The sequence below is a fragment of the Ciconia boyciana genome, chromosome 17 (genome assembly GCF_034638445.1).
Source record: "Ciconia boyciana chromosome 17, ASM3463844v1, whole genome shotgun sequence".
In the NCBI taxonomy this organism is placed as follows: Eukaryota; Metazoa; Chordata; class Aves; order Ciconiiformes; family Ciconiidae; genus Ciconia; species Ciconia boyciana.
In genome coordinates this window covers 7,365,327-7,386,043 of record NC_132950.1, presented here as the reverse complement: position 1 = coordinate 7,386,043, position 20,717 = coordinate 7,365,327, and the positions used below count along the sequence as shown (strand labels likewise).

Below are 20,717 nucleotides of genomic sequence, written 5' to 3'. Positions count from 1 at the left end.
TGAGCCCCGGTGTGTGGGGGAATTACCGGGGTCTCGCCGCGTGGGCAGCACTGCAGAGCCCAGCCCCGGGGGGACCGGCGTGAACCGGAGGAACCTCCCCGGCGGGGGAGGGGCCAGGACGCCGGTTCCTTCGGGGCTGGGCGTGCAGCGCCGAGCACCGCTACCGGAGCCGGGAGGTTCGCGGTAACGGGGACCCCCCCATTGCCCCGCAGAAGCCACCGGGATGGGGCGGGGAGGGCTTGGCCGTGGACCGGGATGCGGCGGGGGGACGTGGGGGGACACGGGGTGTGCGGGGGGACACGGGGACAGGCACAGGCGGGGACGTGGGGACCGGTGGGACACAGAGACGGTCATGTTCGGGGAGATGGGGACGGGTGGGACATGGGGACAGCCACACTCGGGGACGTGGGGATCGGTGGGACACGGGGATGGCCGTGCACTGGGATGCCACACTTGGGACGTGGGGACAGCTTGGGACATGGGGACAGTGATACCCCGGGGTGCGGGGACGTGGGGATGGCTGGGACGTGGGGACAGCTGTATCCCGGGGTGTGGGGACAGCCACGCCTGGGGACAGGGGGACGGCTGGGACATGGGGACAGCCATATCCTGGGATCGCACACTCGGGATGTGGGGACGGTTGGGACAAGGGGACAGTGCACAAGGGGACAGCCACACACAGGGATGTGAGGGCGGCTGGGGCACGGGGACAGCTGGGACATGGGGACAGCTGCACCCCAGAGTGTGGGGACAGCCACGCTCGGGGATCTCGGGGTGGCTGGGACAGCCGTGCCTGGGGACACAGGCACAGCCGTATTCCGCGCTGCTGTTCGTGGGGACAGCTGGGACATGGGGACATCACCGCCCCCCGCTCCCTCTGTCCCCAGGCCTCACGGTGGCCCTCGGCCGGTCCCCGCTCCCCCTGGCCACCCAGCTTGCCCTGGCAGCCCTGCGGGACGATGAACGTGCTGGCTCCGGTCCGCAGGGACAGGGTCATCGCCGACCTGCCCCCGGTGAGCTGGGGAGGACACCGGCCCGGGGATGGCCTCGCCGAGCCCCGTGGTCACACCGGGGTCCCCCTTTGTGTCCCCCCACCAGTGTTTTCGGAAAGAGGCCGCCCTGCATGCACGCCCTGCCTTCCATCCCACGGTAGCCAGCGCCTGCCAGGAGCAGCGGACGGGCACCGTGGGGTGAGTCCGGGGCGATTCGGGGACCCCACCCCAGGGCTGGAAGGAGGTGACGAGGGGCCCGCGGCCCCACCAGCCCCGGGCTGGGGTCCCCAGCGTGGGCGCCGCGTGGCTGCCGGCACTGCGCGTGCCGAACCCTGCGTCACGGCGCAGGAATGCTGCGCAGGGGGGACACTGGGGTCCGGGCTGGGCTGTGGCTGGTGGCAGGGCGGGAGAGCCGTGCTGCAGGGCGCTGCCGGACACGGGGGGCTGTGGGGTGATGCTCCCCCACCCCATGAACCCACCTGCCTGTGGGGCCGGCCGGGGGGAGGCAGGCGGGGAGCCCCCCGCCCCGCTGAGCGGCCGTGCGTCCCCCTGCCCTGCAGGTTCAAGATCTCCAAGATCATTGTGGTGGGGGACCTCTCGGTGGGGAAGACCTGCCTGATCAACCGGTAACGGGACCCCCCCCGGGAGAGGCTCCGCGGGGGGGGCAGGGGAAGAGACCCCCCCCCTCCCCCCCCCCCCGCATCCCCCGCAAAAGGCAGCAGCACCTCGGGCTGAGCCTGACTCCGGCCGGGCTCTGGTGCTGGGCACCCCCGGTGTGGGGGGCACTGAGCCCCCAGGGGTGGGGCGTGGGGGGGCCGGGGGCTGCTGACACCCATCTCCCCCCCCCCACCCCCCAGCTTTTGCAAGGACACCTTCGACAAGAACTACAAGGCGACCATCGGGGTGGATTTCGAGATGGAGCGGTTTGAGGTGCTGGGGGTTCCCTTCAGCCTGCAGCTGTAAGTAGGTGCCAGCCCCCTCCCTGCGCACCCCTGCGGCCCCCCCTCACCTCCCGCACCCCCCCCAGGTGGGACACGGCCGGCCAGGAGCGCTTCAAGTGCATCGCCTCCACCTACTACCGGGGAGCACAAGGTGAGGTCTCCACCATGTCCCACCCCACCGGCTGTCCTTGTCCCCATCTCACCCCTCCTTCTCCCTGCCAGCCATTGTCATTGTCTTCGATGTCAACGACGTGGCGTCCCTGGACCACACACGGTAGGTGACACGCGGCCAAGGGGCTCAGGTGGGACCATGTTTGAGCATGGGGGGCGGTGGGGCTGGATGGAGAAGCAGGAGCTGGGCCAGAGGGCATGGGGCTGCTGGCAACGCTGCGATGTGCGAGCAAGAGGGTAGCGCTTGGCCGTGAGCCACCGGCCGGTGACAGTGGCCCCAACAGGCAGTGGCTGGCTGATGCCCTGAAGGAGAACGACCCATCCAACGTGATCCTCTTCTTGGTGGGCTCCAAGAAGGACCTGAGCGTGAGTGTGTCCCCCTTCCCATGGGCTCCCAGTGCTCGAGCTCGGGTGGGTCATCCCTGCCACCCACCCACCCCCCCGGTTCGGTTGGCAGACGCCGGCGCAGTACAGCCTGATGGAGAAGGATGCTCTGAAGGTGGCCCAGGAGATGCAGGCAGAATATTGGGCTGTCTCCTCGCTCACCGGTGGGTCCCTGGCTGGGCAGGGGGGATGTGGACCCCGGGGTCCGGCCGGGTGAGGGGACACTCAGGGGGTCTCGTCCCACGGGGCAGGGGAGAACGTGCGGGATTTCTTCTTCCGTGTGGCGGCGCTGACCTTCGAGAGCAGCGTGCTGGCTGAGCTGGAGCGCAGCAGTGCCCGCAAGATCGGCGACACCGTGCGTGAGTACCCCCGGCCGGCCCTGCGTGGGTGCCTGCCCCTTACCCCCCCCAACACCCTCCCCCCCTCCTCCCCCTCCTCTTTCCCTCCAGGGATCAGCAGCAACGAGAGCGACCTGTACCTGTCGGCACCCCGCAAGAAACCCAAGTGCTGCCAGTGAGGGGGCAGCCCCCGGCCCCCCCCCGCGCTCACGCCTCTGGACCAAAGAGGGGCGGCCCCGGCCGGCCCCGAGGAGCTGCCCCCAGCCCCCCGGGCAACCCCAGCCGGGGCGGGCAGGAGCACCCGTGCGGCTCCCTTAGCTATGCAAACCCAGGTACCGCTTGCAGGGGGAGATGCCCCCGGGCTCCCATTTGTCTTAATAAAACCTTTTTTATGCTTTTTAAGAAAGGCGTGGGGCTGGGGGCTGGGGCTGGCTGCAGCCCCCCCTGCCCCTGGGCGCAGCCCCCCAGGCTTGCGGGCAGGCGGGAGGATGGAGCCAGGGCAGGATGGCTGCTGCTGAGGAGGGGTGAGCATCTCCGGTACGGTGAAAGCCAAACCGGGTGGTGGATGCCCCGGGCAGCTCTGCCCCGAAGAGCTGGCAGCCCTGCGCCCCGCAGGGGGACGCAGGGACATGTGGGGTGCCAGCCCCCCATCAGTCCCAGCCGAACTGGTGGCGGTCGAAGCGGGGCTGCAGGCCAGGGGGGACGCAGTGGGCACACTTGTAGCGCTCCCGGATCCACCGCCCGCCCTCGCTGTCCTCGATGCAGATGGCGGCGACGCCTGTGGGACAAGGAGGGGGGGCCCAGCGCCGGCTACCGCGAGATACGGGGACAACGCTCCCGCTGCACCCATGGGTGCACCCTGGGGTGCCCCAGTACCCCCCCTCCTACCTGTCACGACCCCCCCCAGCCGTTCCACCAGCTGGATGGCTGCTCGCATGGTGCCCCCGGTTTCAACCCACTGGTCCACGAGGAGGATGTGCAGACCTGGGAGGGGGCAGAGGCTGCGCCTGAGTGCCCGGTGCCCGTGCTGGCAGCCCCCCCCGCAACGGGAGCACCCCACCAGCTCACCTGGCGAGACGGCATCAGTGCGGACCTCCATCACCTTCTCTCGGCCCGAATAGTCGGTGTAGGGCTGCGCCAGCGTCTGCACGCAGAGGTGCCCGGCTTTGCGGATGGCCAGGAAGCCTTTTCGCAGCACGGCGGCAGCGGCAGCGCCTGGGGGTGGGCACGGCACCGTCAGGCCCCGCAGGGATGAGGGATGAGGACCCTGGGCTCACCCGTGCCCCTGCTCACCCAGGATGAAGCCCATGGCGTCGATACCGGCCACCATGTCGATGGGGTCTCCCTGGAAGGGCTGCAGCAGGTCGGCCACGCAGTCCTGCAAGCCCTGGGGAGAGACCAGAGGTGCTGGGTGCCCGCAGCCCATCATGGGCACCCACTGCCCGTGTGCCAGTGCCCGTGGGCACGGCCAGGTGTTCTGACAGCCCCGCGGAGCTGCTGCCCACCCGGGCACCCCCGAGGGTGCCCTCCACCCCCGGCGCTGGGTACTTGCGGGTGGCAGTAGAGCCGGGAGGGGTCCAGCCAGGCGTAGTTGGGACCCTTGACGTTGGGGGCCATCAGCGCCAGGTACCAGCCCTTCTCTCGGGTGGCAGGGACGTGGCACAGGTCCATGTGCGGGGACCGCAGGTTCTGTGAGCACTGAGCATGTAACGGGGGTGAGACTCCCCATCTGCAGTCCCCGCAGGGCTCCCCGCAGCTTGGTGCCCCCCACTATCCCCATCCGAACCCCCCACGTGGGCACCCTGGGGCCCCAGCGCGCCCGGGTCCGTCTCCATACCTGGGTGCCGGCGGCGAGGCTGAACCGAGCGGGACCGTCATGGGGAGTGTCACAGACAGCGACAGCTGAGCGGGGGCAGCCCCTGCAGCGCTGGGCCCCCGCCAGCCCCCTCGGCCAGCTGGGCCCTGGGCTGGTGCCAGGCGGGAGCCCTGCCCGTGGGCCAGCAACGTGTCCCCACAGGGCTCTGCTGTCCCAGGCAGGCGGTTACATGGTGGGGAGCACTGGGGCTGGGGCACTCGCACCCTGCGCTGGTGTCCCCAGCACCCAGCCGCCTGCACCAGCGGTGCCAGGGCATGGTGCGGGTGGCACAGTGCCCGAGGAACCCCATGGGTGCAAGGGTCAGCAAGGCAGGGTGATGCTTGGGGCGCAGCCCTGCAGCCTGTGGGGTCTCGGGCAGTGCGGGGACCTTCTGAGGCCACGCATGTCCCCGTTGGGGTGTCCACGCGCCATCCTGCCCAGCCGAGCACTGGCTCCCTCGGCCGCCCAGCGTGCCAGATCCGTGTCTGGAGTGTCAATGGGCTTCGTGGCAAGGGAGCCAGCCAAGGGGGGCGAGACCTGGCAGCCGTGCTGGGAGCTGCTGGGCGCCTGTGGGCTGCCAGCCCTGGCTGGGCACGGGGCACCCGGGCTGCCCCCGTGAAAGGCACCGTGGAACATCCGTGGGATGGGACACGGGGCCACAGGGAGCATCCGTGGGGCTGCAGGGAGCATCCACGGGACAGGACATGGGGCCGTAGGGAGCATCTGTGGGATGGGACACGGGGCCACAGGGACCGTCTGTGGGACAGGACATGGGGATGCAGGGAGCATCTGTGGGGATGCAGGGAGCATCCGTGGGGCTGTGGGGAGCATCTGTGGGATGGGGCGTGGGGCCGCAGGGAGCGTCCGTGGGGCTGCGGGGAGCATCCGTGGGATGGGACACAGGGCCGCAGGGACCGTCTATGGGACAGGACACGGATGCAGGGAGCATCTGTGGGGATGCAGGGAGCATCTGTGGGGCTGCAGGGAGCATCCGTGGGACGGGACACGGGGCCGCAGGGACCGTCTGTGGGACAGGACACGGATGCAGGGAGCATCTGTGGGGATGCAGGGAGCATCTGTGGGGCTGCAGGGAGCGTCCGTGGGATGGGACACAGGGCCGCAGGGACCGTCTGTGGGACAGGACACGGATGCAGGGAGCATCTGTGGGGATGCAGGGAGCATCCGTGGAGCTGCGGGGAGCATCCGTGGGACGGGACACGGGGCCGCAGCGCGCATCCTTCTGCCGTCGGGGGCCGCTCCGGGGCCGGGGGCCGTGCGGGGGCCGGTGCGTCACGGGGCGGGCGCGCTGGGGTCGGCGCGTTACCGGCCCCGGCACATCACCCCACCGGCTGCCACAGCAACGGGGCCCGGCCCCACCGGGAGGGGTAGCCCCTTCCCCGCGGGCGGCGAGCCCGGGATGCGCCGCGGCTCCGGGGAGCGGCTCCAGCACCCCGGCTCTCCGGGACCCTCCGCACGGTGCCGGGCCGGGCCGGGCCGTGCGTGGCGAGCCGCCCCGCGTGGGCGGGCTGCGCGGATCTATAAGACGGCCCCACGGCGGCGAGCGGCGCGGTGCCATGTGCGCCCCGGGGCTGCTCTGCCGCTTCCTCCTCCTCCTCCTCCTCTTGCTGCTGCTGGCAGCCGTCCCCGGAGCGGCCCCCGGCACCGGAGCGGCCCCGCCGGGACGGCCCCGCGCCCGCCGTGGGCTCACCTACCCCGGGACGCTGTGGTGCGGCGCGGGCAGCAACGCGGATGCCTACGAGCAGCTGGGTAAGGGCGGCGGGGCCGCTGCTACCTGTTCCCCCCGTGCCGTGCCATGCCATGCAGTGCCATGCCATCCCTTCCCTTCCCATCCCTTCCCATCCCATCTCTTCCCATCCCATCCCGTCCTGTCCCATCCCATCCCACCCCAGTGCTGCTCCACCCCAGCCCAGTCCCAGTCCCCATCCCAGTGCTGGGTCAGTCCCCATCAATCTCAGTCCAGTCCCATCCCAGTGCTGGTCCACTCCAGTCTTCATCCCCGTGCGAGTTCAATCCCTGTCTGTCCCAGTTCAGTCCCCACCCCAGTGCCAGTCCAGTCCCAGTTCACCTCTCTCTAGTCCCCATCACAGGGCTGGTCCAGCCTGGTCCCCACACTGGTCCCATCATCGTCCCCATCCTGGTGCTGGTCCAGTCCTTATCCACGCTCTGTCCCCAGCCTGATCCCTGATCTATTCTACTCCCATTCTGGTCCCCATGCCAGTACTGGTCCAACCTGATCCACTCCCAGTCCCCATCCTGATCCCAGCCTAGTCCCTCTCTTGGTCCTGGTCCAGTCCTGGTCCCCATCCTGATCCCAGCTTAGTCGCAGTCTCATCCCTGCTGTGGTGCTGGTGCAGTCCCAGTCCCCATCCAAGTGCCAGTCCAGTCCCAGCCCCTACCCATCCCAGTATGATTCCCAGTAGGATTATCAGTCCAACCTAATTCTGATCCCAGTCCTAGCCCAGCTCAGTCCCAGTCCAGCCCCGATCCCAACCCCATGTAGTCCCAGTCCACGCGTGCGGGGCCCCCCAGCCTTGCCTGCAGCCCTGCCCGTACCCCGTGCCTTCCCTGCAGGGGAGCACCAGGACACCGACCGCTGCTGCCGGGACCATGACCACTGCCAGCACGTCATCCACCCCTTCACCGCCCGCTACGGCTACCGCAACCTGCGCTGGCACACCATCAGCCACTGCGACTGCGACCGCAGGTGAGCGGCCCCGCGCCCAGCCGTGCCCCGCAGCATCCCTCCATCCCGGGGGGTCCCAGCCCCTCCGGCAGCCCCCCCGGGCCCCCTTCACCCCGGCTGTGCCCCGCGGCAGGTTGAAGGAGTGCCTGCGGCAGGTGAACGACACAGCCTCACGGGTGGTGGGCCAGGCCTTCTTCAACGTCATCCAGGTGCCCTGCTTCGAGTTCGCCTACAAGGAGGAGTGCGTGGAGCCCTACCTCTACATCTGGTGAGTGCCCCCCCGCCGCGGGGACCGTCCCCCCCCTCGGCCCCGCCGGGGGTCACCTCACCCCACGCCTCCTCGCTGTCTGCAGGTGCAAGGCGTACAACACGGTGGCCATCGCGGTGCCCAGGGAGCCGGTGCTGTATGAGTTCGGCGGGGAGCTCATCGACCGGGCAGCGAGGCCCGGGGGGGTTCCTCTGAGCCCCCCGTGGAGCAGCGCTGGCGAAGAAGCCAGTCCAGTGGAACATCACACGCCCGCCCGCCCGCTGCCCCCCCCCAAGGCAGCCAAGAAAGAGAGGAAGGGGAAGAAGAAAGAAAAGAAAAAGAAGGGGAAAGGTCTGAAAAAGAAAGGCCCTTCTGAAAATGGGGAGCCGAGCCGTCCCGCAGCTGCCTCCACCACTGGGCAGGACCCACGGGCCCCGCTGCCGGACTTGGGGGAAGCGGCCAACGCCGTCCTGAGCGATGGCCCGGCACGGCAGGGCTTGGGCAGGGAGCCGTCCCCGACCCCCCCATCCCCGGTCCCCACCGCCAGCGGGAAGAGGAGGAGGAAGGAGAGAAACAGAAAGAAGAGGCTGAAAAGCAAAGCTGAGGCAGAGCCTGCACTGGAGCTGTGGCCCTGACTCCCCCCTCACCCCGTGCAGGTCTTGGCTGTGTAATAAAGTTGGTTGCTCGAGCAGATGGCGCAGCCTCGGTCCTGTCTCCGTGGGGAGAAAGGATCACACCGGGGGTGGCATCCAGGGGAAATCCCGGGGCTGATCCTGCTTGTGGGGCTGCGGGAGGGGAAACACCCGGATCCAGGTGGGTATCGAGTGGGCTTGAGCTGTTCCTCACAGCTCCCACCAGCTCATGTCATCTTCCTGGGTGCCGGGGACAGCGAGTCGCTGCTCTGGCTGGGCACACAGCTCCCGTCCCCATGCCAGCACGGGGCAGAGCCCTGGTTTTAGCTCCTCTGCCACAGAGGGATGAGCTCCAGCTCCCCAGGGGTGTATTTCTCCAGAGGATCAGTTAATGAATTGCACCATCCCAGCTCCCTCCTCTGCGTAACCCACTGCCTTTTCCCAGGCTGGGAGAAGCACGGTGCTCCCACACCGGCACTGACTCCTTCTCCAGCCCCCAGCCATGGCAGCGAGCAGCAGGGGCTGCTCTGCGAGGAGCAGGGGCCTTGTCCCTCCCCGGAGGCTCCTCCAATGCCCGTACAAGAGCTCTTTGGAGTGGGACGATAGAAGCTTTTCCAGCCCCGGGACAAGGGAGAGGCAGGGGCAGCGCAAGCCGCCCGTGTCCCTGCCTGGCAGATCGTGATCAGAGCCCGACTTGTTCCCCTCGCTGGTAACTGGGATCCTGTAGTGAAGAGTTTGAGGGCAGCGCCCAGAGACAGGGCATTGCCACCAACTTCTGCAAAGCGCTTCCGAGGGAGGAGCGTGGCTCGGTGCAGCGTCCCCTCTCCTACCCGGTGAGGTCGGTAAAAAGCTCTTCCAAATTCCAGAATCGGAAAAAGCTGGAGCGACAGGAGCTGAGCGCTGTCTCCTGTTTTGCCATGACCCAACCTTGGGAGATCAGACAGCACCAAGGCCTGGAGAGCAGAGCTGTGCCATGCCCACTGTTCCTGGAATCCCAAATCCCTGAAATAAGCAGACCACAAGAGCCCAGGGGGGAAATACCAAGGTTGTAGCAAGGCATCGCACCCTCTCGAGCACTGCTAACGGGTGCAAAGTCCTTATGGCAACCACAGCGTCACCGCAGGAAGCACAGACGTGTGGCATGAGGGCAGCTTCCCAAAAGTAGAATTTTTATTGACGGTAAGGGAAAACTAAAAACAAAGACAGCCAACAAGGAGCTGACAATGCACAACTAGCCCCTCCTCGTACGGGTCCGACACATCCCCGGTAAGGAGCTGCTCCCAGTCAAATTCCCGTCATACAGAGTTTCATAAAATAAAAAAATAGTGTAAGGTTAGTACATCTGCAACCTGCAGCAGCCGCGGACCCCGGAGCACGGTCCTCCGGCCTGGCCTGCACGGTTGCAGGGGAGGAACAGGACTGTGTCAGCCCCCCAGTACTGCTGAGGAGCTGGCGCGGAAGCCAGGACCTGCATTTCTCTGTGGAAACAGCTTTGCTTTGTCTCCCGGGTTGCTGCCATTCTTCAGGAGCATTTACATGCAAAAAAGACCTTTGTTTCTTAAGATCTGCTGTTCTTGCTCATTTCCTAGCGAGAAGAGGCTAACCAGGAGCACTCGGAAGGAACAAAGACTCTGCTTCCATAGAAAATCCCCCACTAACAAAGCAGGAGAGAGGAAAGTGTGTGCAGCAGGAACTTTCCAGTTCAGAAATGGCTCTCAGCGCTGGCAGTCACTCTGCAATACCGCAGTGGGCTGTTTCTGACACGACCAAAGTTATCTGCATTATCTGCCTCCCCTCCCAGGCCCCCCAGTACCTCGCCCAGCCAGAGACACAGGCCTCGGGGAGGTGCCCCGGCTGTCGGTGTGATGTCTCTATACGACGCATTCAAAACAAAACATTATTTTTTTTACCAGCTCAACAGAAATCAGCTTCTCTGTGAAAGTTTCAGCACACAGAGGGCAACTGCAAGCAACAAAGGAAGAAGGAGCATCGCCTTTCCCCACTGAACTCTGCTTCTAAGCAAATCCATTGCTAAGAGGAGAGGGCAGGCGGGCAGCACAGGGTGCAGGCAGAAAACCTCTCAACTAGCATTCAGTAGAAACACTATTTATTCACCCCTCTTGGTTACAACTGGGCAGGGTTAAGCGGATAAGGAGGAGGATGCCATGCACTCCTGGCTGCTTCATGTTCTCCGCTATAGGAGCGGCTGCTCTTGCAGCGTTTTAGCCCACGTGTCTGTCCCGTGCTGGGGAAAGCTGCTGTTGGCTGACATTTTGCTTCGCAGTCTGATTAAAAAAAAAAAAAATCAAAACTAAATAAATATTGTTCCAAAAGAAGCCAGAGGAGAGAGCAAGCCTTTGGTACAACAGCTGCATTTCTCTCCGGCAAGACCCCTATGAACACGGCTGGGGGTTGGCACAGACTCCACAGAGCCCGTCACACACGAAAACACGGAGCAAACAACAACAGAAACTTTTTGAGAACTCCGGTTTGCTTGTCACAACCCCCGTGACTTTGCTTTGTGCTCTCAAGACAAGGAGAGGTGACAGTCAGGGTTTGGGAGAATCCAAATAAAACAGGCTCACTCCAGGCTGATGGTCTGCACTTTCAGCTACGTTTGCTTCCTAGTCTTTGCGGTGAAAGCAGACTGCTGTGCACGTACAAGGACAGACTCATTCGACCTCATAACTATTTTGCCGAGCTTCCAAAGTGGTGAACCAGGGCCTGGAACGCAGAGGCCGCTGCAGTGTCTCTTCCTATGATATATTTATATATATATAGTATATATATTTAGACCAGCCCTGCCAAGTCTATTCATTCACTCAGGTGCACGTCACCAAGAGTCATTTCCCACCATCTCACGACGTATAAAACAGGAGTTATGTGGCTAAGGGAAGGGAAGTTGTTTTCAAGTGTTCACTCTCCCTTCCCCTTCCTAGAGAAGGGAGCGGAGGTTACAGGTCAGGTCCAGCACGGCCTATCGATCCATCTCATCCAGCAGCGGCGTGGCGTCCCCAGCGATGGACATGGGCGTGCTCTCGATCATGGGGCTGGGAGACGGGCGAGGAGTCAACCTCTGCTTCTGTTTCCTCCGTTCAGCCTCCTTCTCCTGGAGCCACTGCTCGGCCATCTTCCCCCAGTCGATCGCAGCGTGACTGTTGGTCCTGCAACGACACGGGCAGAAGGTGAGACACGCTAGCGGGGAGAGCTTCCCTGCCCTCCCTCCCCAAGGGTCCCATGCAGGACGGAACAAGGTAACCCCACCACGCTGGTTCCACAAAAATCAACAAAAGCAATCAAGACGGGACACAGACGGATACGTGCACCCGGCGCCAGAGCCACTCACTTTGGCTGCTGCCTCTGCCTGGAGCTGGACGATGGCTGTGACTGTGTCTGGGACTGGGTGGACTGGGGTGTGGTGTTGGCCTGGAGCTGGTACTGGGGCGTTGTAATCGGCTGGCTGGGAGTAGTGTAGGAGTAACTGGGGGTCATCAGAGGGGTGGCCACCGGTTGCTGTGCTGGAGTCGTGAAGACCTGCGGAGAGCAGACAGTGTTAGGGGACAGAAGGCAAACCCTGCTAGGCTGTGGGGCAGAGGTCTGGCATTGCCCTGCTCGCCCAGGAGGCTGGTGCACGCCCCTACTGCGCACTCCCAGCCCTGCTGGAGCCCCTCATCTGGGCAAGGAGAGGTCTGCAGTGACCACTGCCCAGGGAATGGGGGGCTGCAGGGCAGGAGGAGCAACACCCTGCTGAGCACAGGACATTTGTTCCCCTGAGAGCCCCCAGTCACCACCCAACCCACCGCAGCCTGCTTTCCTTGTTCACCCCACACAGGCTACAAGGGGAGATGCTGAAGCCAAGTAAAGGTAAAGGGCCGCAAGAGATGGGCACAAGGGCAGAAATGATGTCCTGCAGTGGGCATGAAGAACAGGTGAATTCTTCCCCTGTGGGCTGCAGAGACGGTGCAGCAGCTCCCGAGGTGGCTCCCTCCCACATCCCAAGCTGGCTGGCTCACTGTTTGTCCAATGGAGTGCTTACTCTCTCTGCCTCCCGGTGTTCACCTCCCTTTTCCTTCAGATTGTCTTGATGATTAATACATTGGGTTATTCACAGTCCCTGCCTATCCCCAGCTCAGCGCTTACTGTGCCAAACTCCATGAAAGCCTCCCAAGGTGGTCTGAAAGAGGATCACTCCTCCCTGCAAGCCTTGTCTTGCAGCACCTCTTCATTAGGTCTCTCTAACGGCTGGGTGCGTTTTTTGTACCCAGGCACCTCAGTCCTCCTGCAGCTGGATTTAGCCTCGGTGCCAGCTGGGGAGCCGGGAGTGTGGGCTGGGAGGAGGTAGGCACAGCACACATGAGGAAAGGCTTCAGCATGAGCCGAAACCGTCCAATTCCATCTTATTCCCTGCAACGCCTCTGGGTGTTCGGTCAGGCTAAGGTGTTTGCCTGCCGGTGCAGCTCGGAGATTAGCACGCTGAGCTGAAAAGCCCTGCAAACTCAGCGCATAGTTTCACAGCTAATCTCTTCCACTGGCAGCTCACGTTGCCAATTCCGGGGCACAATCAGAAGGTTATGCGCCCTCACCGCTGGATCCCGCCTCTCCACCCTGCCGCATTCCTTGGGGGCTAGATCAATTTGCTACTTGCATCAACTCTCCCTAGAGCAGGGCTGTATTACACGCCTCGTTTCCTCGGCCACAGGAGGCAAGAAGAAACCCGGTCCAAGAATCCAGCCAGGCTCCCCTGTGCAGCACCATGGGTACACAACTAGGACTGGACGATCCCAGGCAACGAGTAACCCCTTAGGCTCCCAGTGAGGCACCCATGGGATGGTTTCTAGCAGCAAGGAGAAGCCATGCAGCACCTCCTCTCCGAAACTTAACACCACCTACGTGGTACGCGCTGCTGCCACCTCCGCTGCCTCCGTAGCCATACTGACTGGATGCCCACTGCGCAGGGGTGGCATTTGGGTTCTGTCCCTGGCCTGTCACGGCAGCGATGGCACTGAACATCTGGGAGGTCATGTTCTGTGGTAGAGCATTCACTGCACGGGTCAGGTCTGCAAGAAAGACCCATCACGTTAGACAAAGTGGAGCCTGGAAAAGGAGCCTGCATCCCGATTCCAATCAGGAAAGGCCTGCACTGACCTGCCAGGTTAATGTTAGCTGGAGTAGCATTAATGGAGGCTGGAGTCCTGGTCCGACTGCTACTGCTGGGGGTAATACCTGCATAAAATATAAACCAAGACAGATAGATTAGTTCTCACAGAAGAGCTGCTATTGGCCTGAAGCTCAGGATTTGAAAAAATGCAGGCAACACTTGTATCGGCAAGATGCTATTTTACCAGGGAATGGTGTATGAGGGTTGTATGGTGGGGAAGGCTAAGGGAAAGGGACAAGGCCAGCTTTTGCTGCATGGCCCACTTGGCTGAAAGGTTAACTCTCAGGAGAGCTCTCAATGGGTCCATGGAAGCCAAACACTTAAGCATTGCTTTGAAACTTCCCACATATAGAAAATCCTAGGACACATTTCAGGGACAAAGAACATGAAATTGTCCTTTACTAACTGCCCCTACTGTGTGACACCCAGGAAACAAACAGCTGACGCACTCAGGTTTTGAGATGCTCACCTGGAACAGGGTCCTGATAATGATCCTTAAACCATCGGAAGAGTCCGTTCACGGTAGGGAAGACCTGGCCCCGGTAGCGGAATCCTTCTGGCGTCACTGTCACATACTCTATCCTGTGAGGAGCAGTGAATGCAGGAGAGCACAAGAGATGACAGGCTGCTTCAGAGCCATACCTGCCACTGTACAACACCCTCACACTAACAGGTCACAGTCAGAACAGGCAAGACCTACAAACTCAGGCGATGGCTGTAATGATAATGAACAGCTAGACCTACCCAAGACACTTTCATTTTGTTTTCAAACAATTGCTCCAAAATACCATGCCTTTCCATGCAAAAAATCTATCAATCACTGCCTATACCCCAGTGACACCCCCTGCACAGGGCAGTACTGCTTGTGGCAGCCAGCTGGTTAGAAACACAGGAGTCTCCTGGGTAAGATTTACTGCTAGACATGGGTCCTCTACTGTCAGAAGGCCAAACGCTGGGTAAGGGGAGGCCTGACTTACAGGGATACTGACAACGCTGGAAGAGAAACTGGCAGCAATAAGTTGAGGTGTGGTACCGAGTACTCAGCTGCAGCTGCTGGGCTTGCCTCTCACTTACCTTGGTTTGCCTCGAGGCTGATATCCCAAGAGGAATTTGCCAGGTAGATCTTTACAGGCACTGATAAAGTAGGGAATAAATGTTGGCTTCTCTTTCTTGGTCTTTATCAGCAGCTCTTCCAGCTTCTAATGAGAGAGAAAGCAAGCAAAATGCTCAAGGAGAGCCTACATTTTTAACTACACACAGAGCCTACGGATATCTCCCTCCATGCTGTGATCAGCCCTTTTTCCTCCCAGCCCTGACACAAGCAATCCAACAAGGACCACTAACTGCACCGTTCTGCGCAGGGCTGGTGCACGTCACCAGGTCACAGAAAGCCAATTACTCTCCTTTCAGTGATATTTGTTGACAGGGCAACCCTTTGCTGCTCTGGCACACCACTGTCGCACACCATACTCCCATTGCTGTCCTAACTCCACTGCTCCCAGACAGACTCTCCCTGAGACCTATAGTTGGAAAGTGACTGCCGAGCCCCAAGCGACAAGAAAAAGATCAAAGAGCTCACTCCAGCAGCAGCTCGTGCCAGACACAAAGAGTTTAAGACCTGTCCTGAGACAAAGAGATTTATATAATGCTCCTATATCTCCTACAGAAGCTACCACATCCCAGGACAGGCTTACCTTCTTGTCTCCGCCGTTGCAGTCCTGATAGTATTTGTGATTCAACAGGTCTCTGGCAAAAGAAGCCATCGGCTGGACATAACGAGCAACAATTTCATCCAGGTCTTCAAACTCCTTTGAACAAACACATTTAAAGAGGTATTTAGGCTGCATGATGAGGAACTCTTATTCTAGTATACAGCTCTCAGTCATATTTTCTGCACAGCAAGACTGGCTGCTTTGAGGGGAAAAAAGAAAAAAAAAAAGGAAGCTGAGTATTGCCTAAGAATCTGGAGAACTGCAATGGAAGTTACTCTACAACAGTCTGAAAGCACCTGTGAGGACAGGAAGGCTGTGCCAACCTGTCCCTGCCAAATACACACTTCTCCTTCCCCACCAACTCCTTCCCAGGCGTGCTCTGCAGGGCTCTTACCTCTGTGTTAATCCAAAGCGTGGAGCCCAGGCTGAAAGCATTCTCCTTGCCCTCTTCTCGGACATCCACATGCTGGTAAATCCCATCGTTCACCTTCCAGGTGACAGTGAGGTGGTTCTCCCCTTTGCTACTTGGCCGAATAATCACATCTCCTTGGTCCATGGTCTCCATCATCTTCTCAGCTTGCTTGAAGCTAATGTTGTGGAATGATGGGTGAGCAATTACCCTCTTGATGTATGCTAGAGGACAAAGCAGCGTGTTTAGACTTCCAAGAGGAACTGCTTTATTGCAACCGTATGTCTAATTGTGCTTATTCTCCTGAAGCACCCTGGGAAGGCTGGCATTACGAGGGAGAGAAAAATTAGAGACTCACTTGTCCGCTGCTGCTTTCTTTTCAGGTCTTCTTCCTGTTTGTGATCTGCTGCCTCAGAGTCAAAGTCATAGTAGGTGTCTTTAGGCAGTTTCCACTCATTGTTCTTATCCATCAGGTCTGAGGTCCTGCAGGTCAGGTCTGCACTGAACTTCTCAATGTCGATCTTCATAATCCTGCAGTGAACGGTCATTCCCACCTACAGGTGAGGGGCAGGCAAAGCTGATCAGCAGGTCTGGCTGATACGCCAGCCTCCCTGCGCTACAGAGCAATCAGTGCGGGGTCACGCTGCCAATAAAGAGGTACAAATTACCTCACATACTTCAGACTGATACAACTTTTAAAAGTGATCCTTCCACATGAACTGAAAATCAACTGATCCCCAAGATAACCAGAATCAAAAGAGATTAAGGGAAAAATGGGCAGTTCTCCAGCACATTTATTACCTCTGCTCCATACCACACAGCAAACTCCATGTCTGGAGGCAGAGGACAATTAAGTTTGCTATTTTACATCTCTTTAACAACAGGAGCAGCAAAACTGGACTTCAAGATGTGCAAGAAAGCAGTTAAGTCTGTTCAGAAACAAAGTGGAAGACACCCAAAGGACTGCTCTAATATAATGGGAAACAGAAAATACAACCACAAAAACGGCAATGTCTTAGTCCAGTTAACCGTGCTGAAGTTAACGACTCTTTAAAGAAATGCTGAGACCTCTGAGCTTACAGGATTATCCATCACCTGCATGGACTGTCAAGGGGACCCCGAAAGACAGCAAAGATGTTAAACCTCTTTTTTATCATGTGATAAAAATATGTAATTCTGTTTTTTCAGAACCCCAATCCCTGTCCTGAGCAAGACCAGTAACTCTGATGACCTCCACAAATGAATTGAGACAGAAGAAAAAGCTATGAGAGAGGCAAAGTGACCCTTGCATATCTAACAGCAGTTCTGTGAACTCTTTAGAAAGCCAGAAACAAAGGGCAGCTCTGCATTAGAATGCCTTCTGGTCTCCTAAACCCAGACTTTAGCCAGACTATAATAAATCCTCCTGCAGTGCAACATGTTAACTGATTAACATGGTTCCCACCAGCTGCCAAGAGAGCTTTGCACTGTGGGAGAAGGACACTAACCAGAACCTGAACTTGCTGCTGATTTAGAGTCCTTAAATGAAAATAAGGTTTGAAAAGTCATTTAGGGAACAGTGTTATTAACCAAACTCTGAATCTTTGGTATTGGCTCCAGGCTCTTCCAGCTCTTGCTAGATTATGTGAAAATCCACTGCTTTCATACCTTCACCCTTTCTTCTGGCCGCTTGACCACCTTATCACTAAGAAATTTTGTTGGGATGAAGCCAGCAACACCATTATCCAGACGTGTCTTCACTCCAATGGCCTGACCTGGGCAGGAACCGCTGTCAAAGTGGTTCCAAACCTTGAGCAAGGCAAAAGTAAAAGTCATTCAGTATGGAAACAAAATAGGCCCAGCAGCTCACACTCAAACAAGTCTAAAAGCTGTGTCAGCAAACTGGTGCAGCCAGCAGAGACATGTGGAAGGGCAGGGGACGGAGGACTTCAATGAATGCTACCCAGTAATGCAATCTTCCTCCTTTGGTTCTGCTCAGCTTATGGGACTTTGCAACCAGGAAGGTCAGAACATTTTTAGACCCTGAACACAAGCCTGCAGCTAGGGCTGGTTTCTAATGAACACTATAGGGTTTTAAAGTCATGGATTACCAAGCCTGGAATTCAGCAGTGTTTAGAAGAGACCTAAAGTACAGCTGCATTAAGCAGCAGGGAGTCCAGATAAGTTCTTAAAATTGAGAAGGCAGCAGAACAACCTTCTGTTCTCAGTGTCATGGGCAGTTTCTCTGCGTAAAACACAATCCTAGGCCGCAAACAAGCCTGCTTTATGCATTTGCAAAGAACTGGTCAGCTTAGCCCCAGGTCCATTTCAGTCCTAGCCCAGTTCACTAAAATCCATAATGTAGCCATAAAGGACCTGTCAAATCTATACTGAAGCAATTAGTCAAAAGTGGAACAGATTATATTTGCAGCCAAAGGCCACATTCAGGTTGGGATCCTGGGGCACTGCAGACACAATCTTGGCTCTGATACCTCGTCTCCCAAGAACCCTACAAAATGCTCAAGCCTGCAGACTCCTAGCAAAGGCAGGCCCATTAGGAGAAGCAGCCCCACCTCGCTGAGCTCTGGAAAGTTATCCTGCTGACAGAAAGGACACTGCCAAAGGCCAGTTTCATCATTCCGTATTGCCTGGTCGTAGCTTTCTCCTTGCGGCCGCCTGTGGGCTATCCCAGTCACGTTGCAGATGATCATTTTACCTGTGGTGTGATGGGAGAGGAAAAGGAAAGAATGAAAAACTGAAAGCCAACTGCAGGGCTGGGCAGTTCCCTCGATCTAAGGTAGCTGTGCATGAAGGTGTTAGGAGACTACTCAGGTAGTGGAAAAGCTGATTCACATACATGCAACTATAGCACCGTCCCAACATCACCCTCACCAAGATCCCTCTGCCCCACCTTTACACATCCTAAGTCAACTTAGGATGACAGAAACCAGGGATGTAAACAGGGATGTACCTATATAAAAAGTCTCTGGAGTTTCTTTGGTCAGCATATTGAAGACCTCTTCTGTGTTTGGAGAACGGTATGGGGTTCTCAGGTCCTTGTACCTGCAGCTTAGTTCAGCTCGAATGTCATATAAAGTGATATGCTTGTCACCGTAGCCCTGTGTGGTATTCAAAGGTTATAAAGCCATGAGCAGCAGGAAGGAGGTGAGTAGGGAATCCAGTGTAAGTTATGAAAGAACTTGAGGAACTTATCAAACAGCAAATTTAAAAACGAGGAATGCACAGGGTACCATCAAACTGTGGAATTCAGTCACAGGATGTTGAGGACATCAGAAGTACCAATACATTCAGAAAAAAGTTAGATAATTTCAGGGAGAACAGCTCAAACGCTCTAATTACTGTCTCCTGCCTCCTTCCTCTCTGTGCCTCAACTGTACTTTCTGTAAGCATTTACTACATGGCACTGTCAGACACTGAATACTCATCATGGTTGTTTATACATTTTACAATGGCAACAGCTAAATGCTCAGCTCCTATAAAGGATAAGGGTCACCAGCTATAAAACATAAGAAACTGAGCTGGACGGCAGAGCTTCCCCTCTGTTTCTCAGCACCAGGAACCCCCAGCGCACCTGTCTTTCCAGTTCTTCAGCAAAGGCATCGAGATCCAGGTCTTTCAGACGCTCAGGGTTTTCTAAGATCTCCTCTAGAGCTCCTGCAGGATTAGCGTCCTCTGCCGACTCATCGTATTCTAAGGCATCCACTGCCATTTTTCTTGCCCATTCATAGGTTTCAGGATGGACCCTAGACCCATCTAGGACTTCGATGTAGGAATCGGTACTGAAACAAAACCAAAGCAATGTTCAGATAAGGACTCTGCAGGGTTCCAGAGTCACCTCCTTCAGCTCAATAATAAATCACGCTGTTGAGCACCACTATTGGCTGTGTGGCTGCTTTGCCACTGCTGCCCTCAGTGGAAGAAACTACTCTAAAAAGGTCACAACGAATTCTTCATTGCTAAATCAACAGGAGCCAAGGCAAGACATGACAAATTCCAGTCTGCAGCCCCTGCACCGCAAAGACAGCATCCAAAATGCCTGGCTTTATCTAGATTTGATCACTCTGTGTGCTATAGCTGCTCTATGAGCACACGGCTCTCTACGGTTTCCCTCCTCATACAAATTACGTGTTGCCAACTGGCAGTGCAGCCATCTGCATCCAGCTGTTTGGAGGAATCTACACTTTGCCCCCTGCATGTCTGGGATTTGTATCCTGCAAGAACCAGGCACCTAGCAGGGTTGGATTACTCAGCGTAAGGATTCAGCCAGGTGTCCTTTCTCAGACTGCTTTTCAAAGGCAAGAAGGACATTGTGCCAGCCCTAGAGAAAGCACGTTTCCAACAAGTGACCCTTCTGTGCTAAGCAGTCAGCTAGAGATTTAGAAACTAGATTACCACTGTCCTCCAAACAAACATCTCTTGTTTAGTTACCAGTGACCTAATGCTCTACAAACTTCCCAGTATTGCTACTAGTTTAAGAGGAAGCTAAATTGCAGAGTTATGCCTCAAGTTTGAAACTTTAGCAAAATAAAATACTGATGGCAGGACTAGGCAGAAACTAAGCAAAAGTGCACAGGGGTTATTGACGGACAAGCATGACGACTATGTTAGGGAACAATTGTTTTTCGTTTAGTTCCTCTTGACCACAAAGGGTCTTTCAAACCATATCAAGCTATATAATTAATGTTCTGCAGCTCACACTGCTGTGCGAGTTTAGCTGCCCTTAAGAATCAGATTAATAACCAGCAATATCTGAACTTGGCCAGTGATCAGAAGGGCCACACAGAAACTCCTAGGAACATGGACTCCACGGAACAAGATTGCTTCAGCCTGTCGCTCATGCTAACTGCATACCCCATATGACATTGAACACAACCCAATACCCACCTATCGCCCAGCGATGCTGTGTCAATTTTGATGAAGCCAGCACAGTTGATAAACACCTTGGGTCCCATATGACACATTGTAACCAGCTGGGTCCTGTTCTCCAGACGTGTGTTGTTTTGTTTTAAGATCTGGAGAAAGAGATAACAGTATAAACCCTGCTATTTAAACACAAGGGTTCCCCAGGAAAAGCAGAGGACTCGCACCGGACACTGCAGCGTTCAAAGCATCTGACATAATCAAGCCCATCACAACTCATAAATTGTTGCCCCCTGCCTGTGTCTCAGCATTAT

General features: G+C 58.0%; 4 protein-coding genes across 8 annotated transcripts in view; 2 read left to right on the top strand and 2 right to left on the bottom strand.

Moving 5' to 3' along the window:
- Window positions 1-16: 16 nt before the first annotated feature.
- On the top strand, window positions 17-3,226 carry RAB34 (RAB34, member RAS oncogene family). Of its 4 annotated transcripts, none has more exons than XM_072881872.1 (11): window positions 18-176; window positions 888-1,013; window positions 1,099-1,190; window positions 1,553-1,618; window positions 1,850-1,951; window positions 2,020-2,084; window positions 2,156-2,207; window positions 2,389-2,470; window positions 2,562-2,652; window positions 2,740-2,843; window positions 2,938-3,226. In XM_072881872.1, the coding sequence occupies exons 2-11, from the start codon at window positions 960-962 to the stop codon at window positions 3,142-3,144; spliced, it is 915 nt and encodes a 304-aa protein (XP_072737973.1). In that variant the 5' UTR covers window positions 18-176; window positions 888-959; the 3' UTR covers window positions 3,145-3,226. The 4 variants fall into 4 exon arrangements, with proteins under 4 accessions (XP_072737974.1, XP_072737973.1, XP_072737975.1 ...); XM_072881874.1 differs by having other exon boundaries at window positions 2,740-2,847; window positions 2,938-3,140; XM_072881873.1 differs by lacking the exon at window positions 1,553-1,618 and having other exon boundaries at window positions 17-176.
- Window positions 3,227-3,476: 250 nt separating this feature from the next.
- On the bottom strand, window positions 3,477-4,497 carry LOC140660950 (adenine phosphoribosyltransferase-like). Its single transcript, XM_072882400.1, has 5 exons — window positions 4,375-4,497; window positions 4,120-4,213; window positions 3,895-4,041; window positions 3,715-3,810; window positions 3,477-3,604 (listed from the first exon to the last, which is right to left on the bottom strand). Exons 1-5 carry the CDS (start codon window positions 4,495-4,497, stop codon window positions 3,477-3,479), a joined length of 588 nt encoding a protein of 195 aa, XP_072738501.1.
- A 1,088-nt stretch (window positions 4,498-5,585) lies between these two features.
- On the top strand, window positions 5,586-8,315 carry PROCA1 (protein interacting with cyclin A1). The gene is made up of 4 exons (XM_072882276.1): window positions 5,586-6,448; window positions 7,274-7,406; window positions 7,519-7,653; window positions 7,739-8,315. The coding sequence occupies exons 1-4, from the start codon at window positions 5,602-5,604 to the stop codon at window positions 8,265-8,267; spliced, it is 1,644 nt and encodes a 547-aa protein (XP_072738377.1). The 5' UTR covers window positions 5,586-5,601; the 3' UTR covers window positions 8,268-8,315.
- Window positions 8,316-9,416: 1,101 nt separating this feature from the next.
- The window catches only part of SUPT6H (SPT6 homolog, histone chaperone and transcription elongation factor), a 30,468-nt gene continuing 19,167 nt past the window's right edge, over window positions 9,417-20,717 (bottom strand). For both annotated transcript variants that reach the window (XM_072881772.1, XM_072881773.1), the window contains exons 24-37: window positions 20,428-20,555; window positions 19,115-19,322; window positions 18,494-18,641; window positions 18,096-18,238; window positions 17,191-17,331; window positions 15,902-16,097; window positions 15,529-15,767; window positions 15,117-15,230; window positions 14,497-14,621; window positions 13,892-14,004; window positions 13,410-13,487; window positions 13,155-13,321; window positions 11,611-11,798; window positions 9,417-11,428 (exon numbers count right to left, since the gene is read on the bottom strand). In XM_072881772.1, the coding sequence (XP_072737873.1) occupies window positions 11,242-11,428; window positions 11,611-11,798; window positions 13,155-13,321; window positions 13,410-13,487; window positions 13,892-14,004; window positions 14,497-14,621; window positions 15,117-15,230; window positions 15,529-15,767; window positions 15,902-16,097; window positions 17,191-17,331; window positions 18,096-18,238; window positions 18,494-18,641; window positions 19,115-19,322; window positions 20,428-20,555 (2,175 nt within the window). In that variant the 3' untranslated portion in view covers window positions 9,417-11,241. The remainder of the gene's footprint in view (window positions 11,429-11,610; window positions 11,799-13,154; window positions 13,322-13,409; window positions 13,488-13,891; window positions 14,005-14,496; window positions 14,622-15,116; window positions 15,231-15,528; window positions 15,768-15,901; window positions 16,098-17,190; window positions 17,332-18,095; window positions 18,239-18,493; window positions 18,642-19,114; window positions 19,323-20,427; window positions 20,556-20,717) is intronic.

Coding starts and splice junctions, on each gene's coding strand:
- PROCA1 (XM_072882276.1), top strand. CDS start 5,602: ATGGGACAGGACACGGATGCAGGGAGCATCTGTGGGGATGCAGGGAGC. Junction 6,449..7,273: donor GGATGCCTACGAGCAGCTGG/GTAAGGGCGGCG, acceptor CCTTCCCTGCAG/GGGAGCACCAGGACACCGAC. Junction 7,654..7,738: donor GAGCCCTACCTCTACATCTG/GTGAGTGCCCCC, acceptor CGCTGTCTGCAG/GTGCAAGGCGTACAACACGG.
- LOC140660950 (XM_072882400.1), bottom strand. CDS start 4,497: ATGGACCTGTGCCACGTCCCTGCCACCCGAGAGAAGGGCTGGTACCTG. Junction 4,214..4,374: donor GGCTCTACTGCCACCCGCAA/GTACCCAGCGCC, acceptor GTCTCTCCCCAG/GGCTTGCAGGACTGCGTGGC. Junction 3,811..3,894: donor CACTGATGCCGTCTCGCCAG/GTGAGCTGGTGG, acceptor GCCCCCTCCCAG/GTCTGCACATCCTCCTCGTG.
- RAB34 (XM_072881872.1), top strand. CDS start 960: ATGAACGTGCTGGCTCCGGTCCGCAGGGACAGGGTCATCGCCGACCTG. Junction 1,952..2,019: donor GTTCCCTTCAGCCTGCAGCT/GTAAGTAGGTGC, acceptor CACCCCCCCCAG/GTGGGACACGGCCGGCCAGG. Junction 2,844..2,937: donor CCCGCAAGATCGGCGACACC/GTGCGTGAGTAC, acceptor CTTTCCCTCCAG/GGATCAGCAGCAACGAGAGC.